General features: G+C 55.5%; 1 protein-coding gene across 1 annotated transcript in view; it reads right to left on the reverse strand.

Annotated features, from left to right (window-relative positions):
• Positions 1-16,938, reverse strand: part of SLC8B1 (solute carrier family 8 member B1) — a 26,452-nt gene that overhangs the window by 7,292 nt on the left and 2,222 nt on the right. The window contains exons 2-10 of the mRNA XM_008067976.2: positions 8,161-8,313; positions 8,028-8,080; positions 7,827-7,883; positions 7,593-7,699; positions 7,341-7,508; positions 6,088-6,195; positions 5,311-5,370; positions 5,021-5,151; positions 2,283-2,424 (exon numbers count right to left, since the gene is read on the reverse strand). Coding sequence (XP_008066167.1) covers positions 2,283-2,424; positions 5,021-5,151; positions 5,311-5,370; positions 6,088-6,195; positions 7,341-7,508; positions 7,593-7,699; positions 7,827-7,883; positions 8,028-8,080; positions 8,161-8,313 — 979 coding nt within the window. The remainder of the gene's footprint in view (positions 1-2,282; positions 2,425-5,020; positions 5,152-5,310; positions 5,371-6,087; positions 6,196-7,340; positions 7,509-7,592; positions 7,700-7,826; positions 7,884-8,027; positions 8,081-8,160; positions 8,314-16,938) is intronic.

Raw genomic sequence — 16,938 nt, forward strand, 5'->3', positions numbered from 1 at the left:
CCAGAGCCCAGCAGGTCAAGGTCCCAGCCACCGCACTCCAGTCTGGGCGACAGAGTGAGACTCCAACTCAAAAAAAAAAAAAAAAAAAGACTGGAACGTCTGACACTTGCTGACCTCCCTGGTTAACAAAGAGAAGACGGCTATCAGATCAGAGCTTGACCCCGGAGGACTGAGTGAGGTGGTTTTCCTTTTTTTTTTGGTTGGAATTGGGGTCTCACTCTGTCACCCAGACTGAAGGACTGTGGCATGATCACTGCTTACCACATCTCCACCTCCTGCGCACAGACGATCAAAGGTTTGGGTGGTTTACTTTTATTGTGTTTATTTTTGCAGTTACCTTCGACCTATTGAAAATGATGCCAGATTCCTATTGGTGCAGGTGGCATGGTTTTCCTTTCAATAATTTGCTTTAAAAAAAAGAGCGGAAGCCAGGTGCAGCAGACACCCGTCATCATAGCTACTCAGGAGGCTGAGGCAGGAGGCTCGCCTGAGCTCAGCTGTTCAAGATCAGCCTGGGCAACACAGCAAGATGCCATCTCTTTTTATAAAACAATTAAAAAATTAGCCAAGTGCAGTGGCTCATGCCTGCTGTCCCACATACTCAGGAGGCTGAAGCAGGAGGATCACCAGAGCCCAGGAGTTTAAAACCAGCCTGGGCAACATAGAGAGAACCTATCTCAAAAAAAAAAAAAAAAGCCGGGCGCGGCAGCTCAGCCTGTAATCCCGCGCCTTTGGGAGGCTGAGGTAAGTGGATTGCCTGAGCCTGCGGGTTCGAGACCCGCCTGGGCAACTTGGCGAGACCTCATCTCTACAATAAATCAAAAAATCAGCCGGGCGTGGTAGCGCGCGCCTATAATTCCAGCTACTCAGAAGGCTGAGGTGGAAGGATCGCCGGAGCCCAGCGGGTCGAGGCTGGGGTGGCCGGGAGCGGCCACTGCACTCAGTCTAGGCAACGAAGTGAGACTCCAACTCAAAAAAAAAAAAAAAAAAGGCAGAAACAAAGAACAAAGACCTGGTTTAAGAAAAATGTCAGATGTCAAAGTATAGAATAAGGGAAAAATTGAGGAGGTGACCTGTGAATCACCTTTTAAGAAGCTACAATGACTGTGGGTTTTCCTGGCCCAAGAGGCAGGCCTTCCTGGCTCCATGGGGAATGGAGGCTGTGATGAGCCAGACAGCCCTGGGGTGGCCCTTCTCAGCGCCTGGTCTCTCTCTGTCACCTCTCCTCCTCTCCTCCTTCCCTCAGGCCTGCATCCTCCCCAAAACTGGGAAGAAACTCAGGGAATGTGACAGCCATCTCATCCTGATGCAGTTATGGCAGCCATGCCTGCCGCCAATCCTACCACCACCTCCAGTCAGTGCCCCTGGGTGGAAGAGGAGGAGCCCAGATGATAGGGAGGAATAGGCAGCATGAGATACCAAAGTCAGACACCGGAAGAAACATGGGCAGCCGGAGTCAGAAGATGCTGGACAAGCCTGAGTATTTCCCCAGTGAGAGCAGGGCAGAAAAAAGGGCACTGTGGGGCAGACGGGGAAACTCAAAGGTCAGTGGGGACCAGCCAGGTCAGCCAATGCAGCCCCGGGCCGCCCAGTGATGGAAGGACTGATGACGGCATTCTGGGAACGGCATGGGGGTCGTCTTCTCTGCTCCTGCCAGTTATGCCTGCTGGAGTATTGCCCAGATCTTGAGATGCAATCTCCAATTTTTTTTTTGAGTTGGGGTCTCACTCTGTTGCCCAGGCTGGAGTGCAGTGGCACGATCGCAGCTCATCACAGCCTTGGCCTCCTGGGTTCGGGCGATCCTTGTGCTTCAGCCTCCCAAGTAGCTGGGACTACAGGCACACGCCACCACACCCAGCTAATGTTTTATTATTTTTTTTGTAGAGAAGAGATTTTGCTGTGTTGCCCAGGATGGTCTCAAACTCCTAAACTCAAGCAACTCTCCCGCCTTGGCCTCCCGAAGTGCTGAAATTACAGGTGTGAGACACCACACCTGGCCTCCCAATTTTGTAATGCAAGCCAGCAGGCCGGACTTGGCCCAAGGGTTGCCCATTTGCAGCCTCCGTCTGGTGCCAGTAGGATGGGACCAACTGACCACGGGAGGTCCCCTGGGTGAACTTCCAGGCTGGTGTCCCTGATGGCATAAGCACATATGAAGTGCCTGCTGTATGCCCAGGATTCTGCCACTAGCCCAGTTCCCCCCCAGTGTGGTTGAGAAGAGAACTCTGGAGTGTGGGGAGGAGGAAGGTGGGCTGGCCTGGCCCAGGGGAGGGGATACTCACAGGCCCCCGACTGCAGAGTCAGGACCAGGACCAGGGGGCTAATAACCAGATGCAGACAGTTGAGGGGCCGGTTCCAGTTCTGGTCATCCTTGTCCGGGTCCACGACGGGAACCGTGAGCAGCAGAAGGAACTCCACGGGCAGCTGTCAAGGGGGAAAGGGGCAGGGCATCGGCAGAGAGACCTCAGTCCCGGCTGGCTGTGGATGGACCTCAGTGACCTGAGAGCAAGGCCGTGGCTGCCCAAACACCAACTATGAGAGTCTTCTGTGGCTGCTGGAACAAATGGCCCCGATTGAGTCTTCTGAGGCTGAGCGCAAGGGCTCATGCCTGTAATCCCAGAGCTTTGGGTGGCCGAGGTGGGAGGATCCCTTGAGGCCAGGAGTTCAAAACCAGCCTGGGTAACACAGGAAGACCCCCCCAACTCTACCAAAAAAAATTTTTTTATTTTATTGTTATTACTTTTGAGTCGGGGTCTCACTCTGTCACCCAGGCTGGAGGACAGTGGCACAAGCATGGCTCGCCACAGTCTCAAACTCCTGGGTGCAAACAATCCTCCTGCCTCAGCCTTCTGAGGAGCTGGGACTGTAGGCACGCACCACCAAGTGTGGCTGATTTCTTTTTTATTTTTTGTAGAGACAGATCTCGCTTTGTTGCTGAGGCTAGTCTCAAACTCCTGGCTCAAGCGATTCTCCCACCTTCGCCTCCCAAAGTGCTGAATGACAGGCATGAGCCAACACACCTGGCCCCCAAAATTTTAAATTAGCTGGGTGTGGCAGCACGCGTCTGTAGTGCCAACTACTCAAGAGAGGCAGAAGTGGAAGGATCGCCTGAACCCAGGAGGTCCAGGCTGCAGTGAGCTATGATCGTGCCACCGCACTCCAGCCTGGGTGACAGAGTGAGACCCGCAATTTATTTATTTATTTTAATTAATTAATTGATTTTTTTGAGTTGGAGTCTCACTCTGTCACCTAGACTGGAGTGCAGTGGCCGTTCCCGGCCACCGCAGCCACGACCTGCTGGGCTCTGGCGATCCTTCCGCCTCAGCCTTCCAAGTAGCTGGAACTACAGGCGCGCGCTACCACACCCGGCTAATTTTTGATTTATTGTAGAGATGAGGTCTTGCCAAGTTGCCCAGGCGGGTCTTGAACCCGTGGGCTCAGGGAATCCAGTCACCTCAGTCTCCCAAAGCACGGGATTACAGGCTGAGCCACCGAGCCCGGCTGAGACCCCCCAATTTAAAAAAAATAAATAAAATAATAAATAAATAAGTACTAAGCATGTACGGAGTGCTTACTGTATGCACAGCCCTGTACTCTGTACAACCCTGTGTACTTTGTGCACATCAGTCCATTAAATTGTCACTGTGCCCAACCCTTCCATCCCTTCCTATAACAAACTTAAACACCCATATGCTTTGTCAAGTGACTGGAGTATTTGTCCTATGGATATTGGTCTTGGTCACATGACTTGCTCTGGCCAATGGCTGTTGGCAAATGTGATCTGAACAGAGCCTTGGTACATGTTTATGCAGTTTGCTTTGGCCTCTTCCACTGAGAAAAGAGCATGTCCAGGTCCCCACTGGCCCTAGTATGAGATGGGGTCAGTCCTGAACCACCGGCCACAGCCTGGGGTAGAGTTGCCCCAACTGACCACAGGCCCACAAATGAGAATACCATTGCTGGGAATCACTGAGCTGTGGAGCTGTTTGTTACACAGCATTACATGACTTCAGCACTAACTTGCTGACAGAACCAGAGGAAAGGCACTGGATCATTATCTCCATTTTATGGTGGAGAAACTGAAGCTCGGGGAGGTTAAGTGCCTTGTCTGAGGTCACGACACAGCCAGTGCCACCATGCCGTGCAGATGCAGCTCATTGTTGGCCCCCAGAGACTGAGGAATCCTAAAACATACACAGGTTGGAGGTTTCCAGGCTATCTCCAGGAGGAGCTTCTAAGGATAGGGAGGTGAGACCGCTGGGCCTTTTGGTCAGGTGAGGTATGGCCCTACCTCACAGAAGCCAGCCTGGGGCCCGTGCTCAGATCTACCCTCAGGAGACGACAAGTCCAGGGAAGCATCAGATGATGAGAAAAACTCAGTCTTGGACCAGGCACAGTGGCTCAGGTCTGTAATCCTAGCACTTTGGGAGCCCAAGGCAGGAGAGTCGCTTGAGGCCACGAGTTTGACACCAGCCTTGGCAATATAGCCAAGAGATCCTGTCTCTAAAAGGTTTTTTAAAAAAATTAACTGGGCACGGTGGTGTGTGCCTGGAGTCCCAGCTACTCAGGAGGCCGAGACAGGAGGATCACTGGAGCTCAGGACTTTGAGGCTGCAGTGAGCTATGATGGCACCACTACACTCCAGCCTGGGCCACAGAGCAAGACCCTGTCTCTAAAAAATGAAGGGGAAAAAAAGGAAAACTCAAGCCTGCTCTCATTTGAAGGCACTTTGATCCACTCTCCCATCCCAGCCCCCGTCCTTACCCTTACCCCGTCTGCAGTGTCCCTTCCTCCTGCCTCTCTATCCCCAGGCAGACACTCTTCTTCCTCCATGGAGTGCAGAGCCCCAGGTTGGGCCGTCAGCCAGACTCTGTGACTCAGGTTCCCGTCAAGTGCAAGTCACCTAATTTGGGAAGGTCTCCGCAAACCCCGGGCCTCCCTCTTACTATGCTGCAGAAGTGGGTGGCTACCGTCTTGCAGCTGTCACGAAACAGGGAGTCCAGCCCAAGACCCCTCCTACCTTGAACACCTTGAGGGCCCGCCAGGACGCTGACTTGTTTCGCCACTTCCTGTAATCCAGGGGGTTGAGAGCCCGGACCAGGGTCTGAGCCGTGGTCTCCTGGTAGAAGAACAGCGGCCGGTACTCATCGCCTGTAGGGGGGGCAGGTAGGAGGTGGCAGGTGTGGCCGAGGCCGCCTCCGTCCCCAGAACACGCTCCCCTTCTCCTCCCAGCCTTGCGAAGGGAGAAAAACCCAGTCCCCGGCCAAAGGCAGAGCATCCTGGCCCCCTGGCTGGGGGCCCTGCACTCACCGTAGTCGTAGCTGTTGGTATTCGAAGACACCAGGTCCTCCTCGGAGTCAGAGAGGACCTCTGCAGGAGAGAGGTCCAGCTAGATAGCCCAGACCCTCCCCAGCTCTGTGCTGGGGGAAGGCACTTCCGGGACAGGGCAGTTTTAAGGGTGCACGTGTCCAAGCCCTCTCATTCATTCATTCACTTTTACGAGGCAGGGTCTCACTCTGTTGCCCAGGCTGGAGTGCAGTGGTGCAGTCATAGCTCTCTGTAGCCTCAGACTCCTGGGCTCAAGCAATTCTCCTGCCTCAGCCTCCCAAGAAGCTGGGACTACAGGTGCACACCACTGTGCCCAACTAACATTTTTATTTTTGTGTAGAGACAGGGGTCTCACTATGCTGCCCAGGCAGGTCCCATGCAATCCTCCCACCTGGGTCTCCCAAAGGGTTGGGATGACAAGTGTGAGTCATACAGCACCCAGCTGTGTGTGCTTTATATGCATTTGTGTATGTGTGAGTGCAGAAGAATGTGTGTGGATTCTACCCCAAGGCCTCGAGCACTGAGGATTCCTAGGAGGGTCAGCTGGGCAACCGCATGGAGGGGGATCTGGCAACCCCGGACCCACAGGAGGCGAGACTGCTCACCACAGCCCAGCATGTGGCAGGGACCTTGGGTGAAGGAGTGAGAAGGGCGTGAAGAGGAGACAGTGTGGCGGGGACAGTGGCAGCGGTAGACAGGCAGCGTAAAGGGCGAGCAGCTCTTGGTGCCCGGCCGCTGGGGCTGGACGCAGGCCCTCACCTGGGGTGCCTGGCATGGAGTAGACCAGGGACCGTCTCCGTTGCCATCGGTAGATCCAAGTGCAGAGAATCACGGTGGCCACATAGAACACATAGAAGCCCAGGTACCCTGCGGCAGGCCGGTGCCGCTGTCACCAAGCAGCATCCTGGCTGCAGGCCCGGCAACACGCTGGCAGGTCCGCGGCTGGCCCGGTCGGCGGTGGCCGCCTGTGTGGGCCCAGCCCGGTCCCAGCACCAAAGCGGCCAGCTGCCATGACGCCTATTCTTCTTCCTGCCTTCCAAGGTCATCCTCCCTTCCTGTCTCCCTCACAAGCAAGGAAGTGACACCAGGTGCAGAGCTGGACCTCCAGGCTCCCTGGGGGCATCCTGCCCCATGCCTGGGAGGCTGAGCACCAAGGCTGCACCCCCAGCACTGGCTGTACCCGGCCCCGCCCCTGGGAGGCAGGACAGGAAGTTGGAAGCAGCAGGAGAGAGAGGCTGGGCTATCTCCTCCCCACTCCCTGTAGGCACGGGTCCCTGCAGCTCCCACGGGACTCCAGCCACCCCGTTCCCTGCTCCCGCCATGGGGGATGGGGCGGCCCAAGCTCCCACTGCTGGGGGTTCCTCGGTGTCTCCAAATCTTGGTGTCCCTTGTTGGATTCCTGATCCCTCTGCACAAATGTCCCTCCATCAGACCTTTGGAGCCATCTGAACGGGATGGGTCTGCTGCCGGGACCCCACTGGTCCCAGTCAGCATCCCGGCTGTATTGACTGCTAAAATTAGAAACTGTGGCCGGGTGCGGTGGCTCACGCCTGTCATCCCAGCACTTTGGCAAGCTGAGGCGGGAGGATCACTTGAGCCTGGGAGTTCGAGACCAGCTTGGGCAACATAGTGAAACCTCGTCTTTACAAAAAATCCAAAAATTAGCCGCGTGTGGTGGCACGTGCCAGTAGTCCCAGCTACTCGGGAGGCTGAGGTGGAAGCATCACCTGAGCCCAGGAGGTTGAGCCTGCAGTGAGCTGTGATCACGCCTCTGCACTCCAGCCTGGGCAACAGAGACCCTAACTCAAAAAAAAAAAAGAAACTGTGAAAATTCTGAACACCCTGGCTGTGCTCAGCCCTCCTGGCGACCTGAACCATGCTCCTGTTTTTGCTGAAGCTGACTTGAGGAGGGTTTCTGTCACTTGGAATCAAATCAATCCCCCCACTGGCTTCCCTCAGGCCCCCTTATCCCGGTTGTCCTGAGCCCCCATCCAAGCCCCACGGCTACTTACCCAGGGCCCAAGCCAGCGTGACCCTGCCGCGGAAGAGCACAGTGAAGGTCAGGAACACAGCCACCATGTAGAAAATGATGTCCCTGAGGAAAGGCCTGGAGGCGGCCATGAAGGGGCGCAGGATGGCGATGCCCCCGGCCACCACTGTGGTCACCAGCACACCCGCGCCTGGTGGGGGACACCAGAGCTCACCCGCTGCCCCAATCTCCCCACTGCACCCCCACCTTCCCCTGCCCCGTGGGGGCCTCTCACCAAACAGCGCCCCGAGGGCCAGGCCAGCTGTGCGTGGGTCCGAGAAGGCCACCAAGGCGCTGAAGATGTCAGGCGCGCCATTCCCAAAGGCCAAGAAGGTGACGCCATGGGGAAGCGTGTCAAGGGGGGTCAGTGCACGGACTTTCCCGGGTCATGATCTGCCACCCTGTCCCCCAGCCTCCATCCTAACTGTCCTCTCTGCCTCCAAGGTGAGACCCTGGACAAAAGGATACTGCCACATTGTGGGAGAGCTTGAGTGTGATGGAAATGGCCGACAAGTTGGGGCAGAAACTACGGAGAAAACGCAGACAATGAAGGCTTCCACGGCAACCACCCCTGCCCGCGTCTTCCCAAACCTGGGGTCACTGGATGCCAGCCTCCTGGGACACCCTCTGCCCATCACTGAGCAGGACCTGAGCCCAAGACCACACTCACAACTTTGCTGCGGTGACTCCCAGAATCAGAAACAGGTAAAGCAGCCAGAGAGCCTAGGTGGGGTGGGGGAGGGATAGTGAGGTCCGGCCGGGCCACCAGTCCCTGTCCCCCACCTCCCCGGGCAGGGCCTCACGTGGAGGGTGACGGCCAGAGGGAGGAGGCCGGGAGGAAAGTGGCAAAAGATGCCCTCCAGGTAGTCCAGGTAGCCGCCTTCGCTGCGGCAGTCGGGGTTGGTCCGGATGAAGCCACAGCGGTCAGAGACGTTGAGGCCACACACGCTGCGACACTGCAGGGAGAGAGTGGGACGTCAGGGGCAGAGCCCCCAAGGGTGATGGCCCAGGTCCACTGGAGCAACTGACCAGAACTTCCCTTTGGTCTCCAAGCCCGCCACACCCTCCAGCGCCAACTATGCACTTATTTATTTTAGAGTCTCACTGCAGCCCTGACCTCCTGGGCTCCAGAGATCCTCCCACCTCAGCCTCCCAAGTAGCTGGGGCTACAGGCATGCACCTCCACGCCTGGCTAATTTCTCGTTTTGCTCTCCAGCCTGGTCTTCAACTCCTGGCTTCAAGCAATCCTTCCAAAGTGCTGAGATTACAGGCATGAGCCACTAAGCCCACCCACTTTGATTTTTGAAAATAAACTTGTGCTTGAAATGAACACTAGTAACTCATGAATACACTTTTGTTTAAAAACAGTCAACAGATAATGATTTCTAACATCCGCCTTCTCATTCTAGCAGTCCCACCACAATCAGTTTGAAGCACATCCTAACAGACATCTCTCGGTTCAGTTACATGTGTATATGCACCACATTGTACAGTTTGTTTTGCTTTACAGAAACGGGTCCATCTTAATCTCTTGTTTCTACAATGTGCTTTTCCAAGTTTACATAGATATCATATTGATAAACGTTAATGCACACAAGTTGAAACATACTACACTGATTTCTATCTGCCAGGCACAGTGCTAGGAGCTTAAAATGTATCTATCTCAATTAATCCATACAGCAGTCCTGTGAGGAGGGAGCGATTATCATGCCCATTATACAGATAAAGAGACTGAGACAGCATCCTGGGGTCCACGAAAGTGGGAGACTTAGCCCCTCTGTCTCCCAGCAGGCTCTTTTTAAAATTTTTTTTAGAGATGGGGAATCACTATTTTACCCAGGCTGTCTTGAACTCCTGGCCTCACATGATCCTCCCACATCAACCTCCTGAGTAGCTGGGACTACAGGCCTGCACCACCATACCCGGCTAATTTTTTTATTTATTGTAGAGATGAGGTCTCACCAAGTTGTCCAGGCTGGTCTTGAACCCACGGGCTCAGGCAATCCTTTCGCCTCCCCCTCCCAACGTGCTGAGATTATAGGCGTGAGCCACCATGCCCAGCCATACCCGGCTTTACTGCAGTCTTTTTAACAGTAGTAGTGTTTCATCTCTGGGTGATCTGTAAATGGAGGTAACCATCTCCCCTCTGGTGGGCATTTGGGTGTGTCAGTTTCTTGCACATGACTCTCTGGGAGCATGGGAAACTATCTGGCCAGAGACAATTCCAGAAGTGAAAGTGCTGAGTCAGAGGGTGTCCCAGTCTGGGTTCCTCCAGAAACTGACTCAGAGACAAGGATTTGATGGAGGAGATGAGGGCGGTTTAAGGAACACGAACACAGAAACAAGGAAGTGAGACAGGGAAGGGAGCCGGGCAATGGAGGCTGGGTTGAGCCAGCGATGGCCATGAGCTGGATCCCACGGCCAAGGAAACTGGGGTGACATGCACCAATTCCCATCAGCCACTGGGTGGGACTTGCTGGGGACGGGAGTGTTACTTCCCCAGCACTTCTGGCCTAGCATGCCTATGGAAGGTCCTGGAAGAGAAACTGGCAACTAGAAGTCAACTAAAGCAGGGCCCGGCGCAGTGACTCAGGCCTGTATTCCTAGCACTTTGGTAGGCCTGGGTGGGAGGACTGCTTGAGCCTAGGAGTTCGAGGACAGCAACAGAGTGAGACCTCGTCTATGCAAAAATAAAAAAATTGTCCGGGCTCGGTGGCTCAGCCTGTAATCTCAGAACTTTGGGAGGCTGAGGCGAATGGATTGCCTGAACCCGTGGGTTTAAGACTTGCCTGGGCAACTTGGCAAGACCTCATCTCTACAATAAACCAGAAATTAGCCGGGCATGGTGGCACGCACCTGTAGTTCCGGCTACTTGGAAGGCTGAGGCAGAAGGATCAATGGAGCCCAGCAGGTGGACGCTGGGGTGGCCGTGAGTGTGTCACTGCACTCCAGCCTGGGTAACAGAGTGAGGCTCCAACTCAAAAACAAACAAACAAACAAACAAATAAATAAATTAGCCAGGTGAGGTGGTGTGCTCCTGCAGTCTCAACTACTCGGCAGGCTGAGGCAGGAGGATTGCTTGAGCCCAGGAGTTCAAGGCTGCAGTAGCCGTGATCATGCCACTGCACTTCGGCCTGGGTGACAGAGTGAGACCCCGACTCAAAAAAAAAAAAAGCCAGCCGGGCTCAGTGGCTCAGCCTGTAATCCCATGCCTTTGGGAGACCAAGGTGAGCGGATAGTCTGAGCCCGCGGGTTCAAGACCCACCCGGGCAACTTGGCGAGACCTCGTCTCTACAGTAAATCAAAAATTAGCCGGGCGTGGTAGTGCGTGCCTGTAGTTCCAGCTACTCGGAAGGCTGAGGCGGAAGGATCGCCAGAGCCCAGCGGGTCAAGGCTATGGTGGCCGGGAGCGGCCACTGCACTCCAGTCTGGGCGACAGAGTGAGATTCCAACTCAAAAAAGAAAAAAAAAAAAGCCCACCAAAATGGTAGAGTCCAAAGGATACAGGCAGGGCCCTGACAGTGCCTGTTGCCTATATGTTTTAGAGACAAAGTCCTGCTCTGTTGCTCAGGCTGTGACGCATGCATAGTTCGCTGCAGCCTCAAACTCCTGGGCTCAAGCAATCCTCCAGCCCCAGCCTCCCAAAGTGCTAGGATTATAGGGGTGAGCCACCACACTCAGCAGGGGACGTTGTTTAATGGGTGGAGAGTGTCAGTTTTGCAAGAGGAAAAGCATGCTGGAGACGGACGGATAGTGGTGACTGTTACACGACAATGCAAATACACTTACTAAGAACGAACTTCAAAGAACAGTTCAGGTGGTAAATGCCAGGTTATGTGTATTTCACACTATCTTTTCAAGCTTTGTCACATTGCCGTGCCATCTCCCACAGTTCTGTCTGACCTCCTACTACTGTCAAAGTGAGGTGAGGCTTCGTGTCTCTGAGTCCTCCGACCAGCTCACCAGGCCTTGCTCAGAGCTCTACCCACTACAGGGCTTCACCAGACTGTGTGGCTCCGTCCCCAGACCCCAAGTTTCACCCCCAGGGAGCAAGCACCAGTAGGAAAAACGAAATGTGGGCTCAGGACAGCCCACCCGCCAGCTCCACCTTCTAAAAGTTGTGTCTACAGTAATTCACTTCCCTTCTTTGAGCCTCTGTCTCTTCATCTGTAAAGCCAGACTCCTTATACCAACCCGCTGATAAAAAAGTCAGGCGACAGCACAGGTGTTGGAACTTCCTGTCCTCAGAGACTTTCCATGTAAAGTTCTTATCCCCTCAGCCCCACGACTCGTTATCTTTTCTGAGTCGGGGTCTCACTCTGTCACCCGGGCTGGAGGGCAGCAGCACAATCATAGTTCACTGCAGCCTCGACCTCCTGGGCTGAGGCAATCCTTCCACCTCAGCCAGCCCAGTAGCTGGGACTACAGGCATGCGCCATCACACCTGGATCATTTTGGGATTTTTTTGTAGAAAAGAGGTCTTGCTGTGTTGCCCAGGCTGGTCTGAAACTCCTGAGCTCAAGCAGTCCTCCCACTCTGGCCTCCCAAAGTGCTGGGATTACTGGCCTGTGCCACTGCACTCAGCCTGATGTTTACATTTTTAAATGGTTGGAAACCACAAGTCAAAATAATATTTTCTGACACGTGCAATTATATAACATCCAAATGCCAATCGTAAGTATTTACCAAGCACAGCCACGCCCAACCATTCATGTGCTGTGGGAGGCTGCTTTGACTCTGGCCACAGTGAGTCACTGCAGAGACCGTGTGACCTAAAGAGCTGAAAGTATTCACTAGCTGGCACTTCAAAACGTTTTTGTAGAGATGGGATCTTGCTATGTTGCCCTGTCTGGGCTTGAACTCCTAGCCTCAAGCAATCCTCCCCCTCGGCCTCCTAAGGGGTTGAGATTAAAGGTGTGAGCCACCATGCCCAGCCTCTATCTGGCCCTTTATTTTTATTTTATTTATGTATTGGGGGTGAGGTCCCAATACTCTGTCCCTCAGGCGATCACAGCTCACTTCAGCCTCAAACTCCTGGGCTCAGGCGATCCTTCTGCCTCAGCCTCCCGGAGTAGCAGGGACTACAGGCGTGCGCCACCATCACCATCTAGCCTTTTACAGAAAAGGTCTGCCCCCGAGGCACCCCAGCTTGGGCCTGGGACTCTCCAGCCACTGTTCCCACCATAGAGATCAGAGGCAGGTCCCAGATTTCTGCTCTGAGAGGCCTCATCCCTCCCCAGTCCCTGCTCCTGGCCCCCACCCACAACAAGAGTCAGGCGGACCTTTGCACACGGCGCCTGGCGGGCTTCAGTCCTGCCCTAAGCCCAGGCCCAGGAGTTTCCCAGGGAGAGAAGCTCACCCCAGGGGGTCCCAGGCAGCCCAAGGAGGGAGGCCCTGGACGGGGCCAGGGAGGCAGACAGTACCGCTTCCTCTTCTGGGCAAACAGCGGCAGTAACGGTCCTGGGGCTGGAGCTCCCATCCGAGGCCGCCTGGCTGGATCCTAACTTGACTCCTTCTAGGCGGGTGACACGGGCAGGTGAACGAGCCTCGCTTCCTCCTCTGAGCCATGGAGACAAGCCTACCCACAAGCCCTGGACAGGACGAGATGAGGACCACGGGGACCTCACAGTGGAGTCAGCACTTACGGCTGCTCGGTGAGTATGAGCTGCTATCTTAGCATCGATGTTTTCCATTTCCATTTTCCTCGTGAGGGATACTTGGGTTCATCCCTTCCTTCCGTCTTCGCCACCACAGAGGACAATCGCGGGGCGCCCATAGGCATCCCACCCCAGTCTCACCAGAGGAGCTCTTTTTTTGTTGTTTTTGTCTTAATTTTTGAGTCAGGGTCTCACTCTGCCGCCCAGGCTGGAGAGCAGTGGCACAATCGCGGCTCACCATAGCCTCGAACTCCTGGGGTCAGGCGATCCTCCTGCCTCAGCCTCCCCAGTAGCTGGGACTAGACGCACGTGCCACCACACCCGGGTAACTTTTTAAATTTTCTGTAGAGACGAGGTCTCGCTATGTTGCCCAGGCTGGTCTTGAACTCCTGGGCTCAAACAACCCTCCTGCCTTGGCCCCGCCAGAGTGCTGGGATTGCAGATATGAGCCACCACGTCCAGCCCAGGGGCCTCTTTTTGAAGTGTGCTCCTCCAGTTGCCGAGAAGCCCTCCTGCGTGCCCTCTGGTCCCTGCCGCCCTTGCCAGTCTCCAGCCAACGTGGTCTGCTCAGGTATCCGGTCTAGCAACACTCAGACACTCCTGGCCTTTGTTCAGCTTCTGCAAGTGCTGTTCCTTCTGCCTGGTTCATCCATATTTATCTTCTAATTCTTCGTTCCCAAGATGCTTTTTCCAGGAAACCCTCCCTGACTACTCCTAGCCTAGCCCAGATTCCCCGGGTGTTATAAGTGCTCCTCACCCCAAGTCTTCTCCTTCAAAGCAAAATCACCCAGTTGTTTGTAGGATCATAAACTTACATAACCCCTGTCCCTCTCACACGGTGCCTGGCACGCAGTAGGGCCTCATAACTGTTTCACCACATCTGGTGCTGGGCACCATCCTACTCAGTCTTCAAAAGAGATGTGGGAGGCTGGCACAATTGTGTCCACTTCACAGATGAGAAAACAGAAAACGGAGGCACAGAGAGGCAAAGTGACTTGCCCAAGGGTGCACAGCCCACCACTGCCAGGGCATTTCAGACTCAGCCTTCCCTGAAAGTTACTCGCTGAAGCTCCTGGGGAAACCTCTTCCCCCACCCTTTCATCTCCCCCACTTCCTGCCCTCCCTCCTCCCTGTCCTCAGGGTCAGCGGGAGGACACAGGGAGACAGACGCTGGCCTCCGTCTCCCTGGCTGCTGAGTGAGTCAGTCAGGCGGCGCCCTCTCTGGCCTCCAGAACCGCTGTCTGTGCAGCTGCCCGCCCGTGTCCTCAAGACCCCTCCCAGCCCTCCGCCTGGAACGGCAGTGTTAAGGTGGCCCTTCCCTCTCTGTCCAGTTCTCTCCAGCCTCCCCCCTGAGACTAACTCGGTCCCAGGACATGGAGAGGAGTCCCAGGTTGCAGGTGTCAGGCTGGACAAGAAGGGGTTGCAAGCCAATGACATCAAGGTCTGAACTGCAGGGCTGCTGGGGGCTGTGGTGACTGGAAAAGCACTTGTCCTGCTGAGAGGCACCCAAGTTGCATGACAAAAAACAACCCCTGCTGCCCCGCAGAAACATGGAAGGAACCACAGGAGCCAGGCAAGTCCACACACCCGACTTGGCCCTGGGCTGTCGGTGCTCAGTTTTGCACCACCAGGGCAGGTGTGGAAGACAGGGCAGCTAGCTAAGGGGACAAGGGGGCCTGGGCCTGAGACCCAGCTTTGCCACCAGAGTGCTGTGTGTCCTTCAGGAAGTCCCTTGAAGTCTCGGGGCCCCGGTTTCCTCACCTATAACGTGCCCTTCGTCAAACCTGCTCTGGGCCAGGTGTTCACGCCAGCACTTTGGGAGGCGGAGGCAAGAGGATCACCTGAGTCCAGGGGTTCAAGACCAGCCTGGGCAACATAGCGAGCCCTCGTCTCTACAATAAATCAAAACATTAGCCAGGCATGGTGGTGTGTGCCTTGAGTCCCAGCTACTTAGGAGGCTGAGGTGGGAGGACCCAAGAGGTCGAGGCTGCTGGAAGCCAGGATTGCACCACTGCATACCAGGCTGGGTGACAGAGAGAGATACTGCCTCTTAAAAAAAATAATAAAATTAAAAAAATAATAATAATAATCAGGGAAGGAGAAGTGACAGCAAAGTCAGAGCAAGACTAGAAGACACTACGGCTGGTGTGAGATGGAGGGAGGACCACACGCCCAGGAGGCAGGCAGTCTCCGGAAGCTGGAGAGGCAAAGGAGTGTCCAGCCTTTATTGCCAACAGAACAATTAGATCGAAGAAGGAGGTTTTTCCTCCAGACTCTCTTCTTTCCCCAAAGGAGTCCCTCGAGGCAGGAGACAGTAGCCTATGCCTGTATCCCAGCACTTAGAGAGGCCGAGGCAAAAGGATCGATTGTGCTCAGGGACCAGTCTGGGCGACACAGCGAGAAGGGAGGGAGAGAGGGAGGGAGTCCTTCAAGCTTCTGCTGGTCTGATGGCAGACCCATCCCGGCCCACAGAGGCCCAAGGGCACTGGGCTCTGGGTGGTGGGCAGGTCCTGTTCCTCCTGACACCCCCAAACATCCCTGGCCAACCCCTTCCAGGGGCCTCTGCCACCATGTCACCTGGACGGGGCAGCTGCCTCACGCCCCTGCCTCTGCCCCTGCAGTCGGATGGCCCACGGCAGCCGCTGCACAGACGCACCTCAGACGGCCCCGCCTGCTTTCACTCCCCGTCTTGCTTCTGACAGCCCACAGGGCTCTGGTGCCAGGCCTGTCACCTCTCCTGCCTCACCTCCCTTCCTTCTCCCTGGCTTGCGGTCCCAGTCACTGTGTTTGCGAATACGCCCTTGCACTCTGGCCCCAGGGCCTTTGTACCTGCTGTGCCCTCTGCCTAGACCACTCTTTCTGGATCTTCACAAGCCAACCAGGTCTCAGGCAAAGTGCCACCTCCTCGGTGAGGCCATCCCCCACAGCCTCAAGTAAAGCAGTGGCCCCCTCCTCGTCCTGCGGGGCGATTTGCTGACATTCCTCCCACCCCATCCCCCACTGGGGTGTCAGCCCCAGGGTCAGGGCCCGGGTCTCCACCCCAGCACGTGGCCCAGGCCCTGGTGGAGTGGGTGCTCCATGCACACGTGTTGAATGAGTAACTCCATAAAAGGACCCGGGGGCAGAGCAGAGCCTCTCCCAGCCTGCAGGCTACTGGATGGCTGGACATTCCATAAGGGCAGCCCCCCATCCGTCCTGGGAGACCATGGACAAGGGCAAGGCTTTGGATTCAACACGAGGCAGCCACGAAGTCACAGCCCAGATCTGCCACTCCCCGCATGGCCACCCTCACCTCCCTGAACCTCGGTGTCCTCTTCTATAGCACAGAGGCGATCACAGCCTCACAGGGCTCAGGGGGCCGTGCACAGCATCGACCTAGGTGCTCAATAGCTGGGAGAGAGGACCGGGCATGCGCCACAGATCGCCCAGTTTTCCTGCCTCCAAGGAGCTCACCCCGAGAGTGAACACTCAATTTCACAACCACAGTAACCACAAACTACTTTCCCATCTGTAAAATGGGCTTAATTGCCTATTGCCTGCCTCAGGGGGTGAACTTGACGGCACTTTGCAGCCTCGTAAAGTTGGTGTGGGTGCTCAACACTGTCAGCTGGACTTTGGGATTCCTGCTGAGGAAAACACATGGCGATTGGTCAGGCGTGGTGGCGCACACCTGCAGTCCCAGCTACTCAGGAGGCTGAGGTGGGAGGACTGCTTGAGCCCAGGAGTTGGAGGACGCAGTGAGGATGACAGCACCACTGCACTCCAGCCTGGGTGAAAGAGCAAGTCTCTGTCTCTTAAAAAAGGGAAAAGAAGCCGGGCTTGGTGGCTCAGCCTGTAATCCCACGCCTTGGGAGGCTGAGGGGAGTGGATTGCCTGAGCCCGCGGGTTCGAGTCCCGCCTGGGCAACTTGGCGAGACCTCATCT

The sequence above is a fragment of the Carlito syrichta genome, unplaced genomic scaffold (assembly GCF_000164805.1).
Source record: "Carlito syrichta isolate Samal-C Ts95f unplaced genomic scaffold, Tarsius_syrichta-2.0.1 Scaffold309836, whole genome shotgun sequence".
In the NCBI taxonomy this organism is placed as follows: domain Eukaryota; kingdom Metazoa; phylum Chordata; class Mammalia; order Primates; family Tarsiidae; genus Carlito; species Carlito syrichta.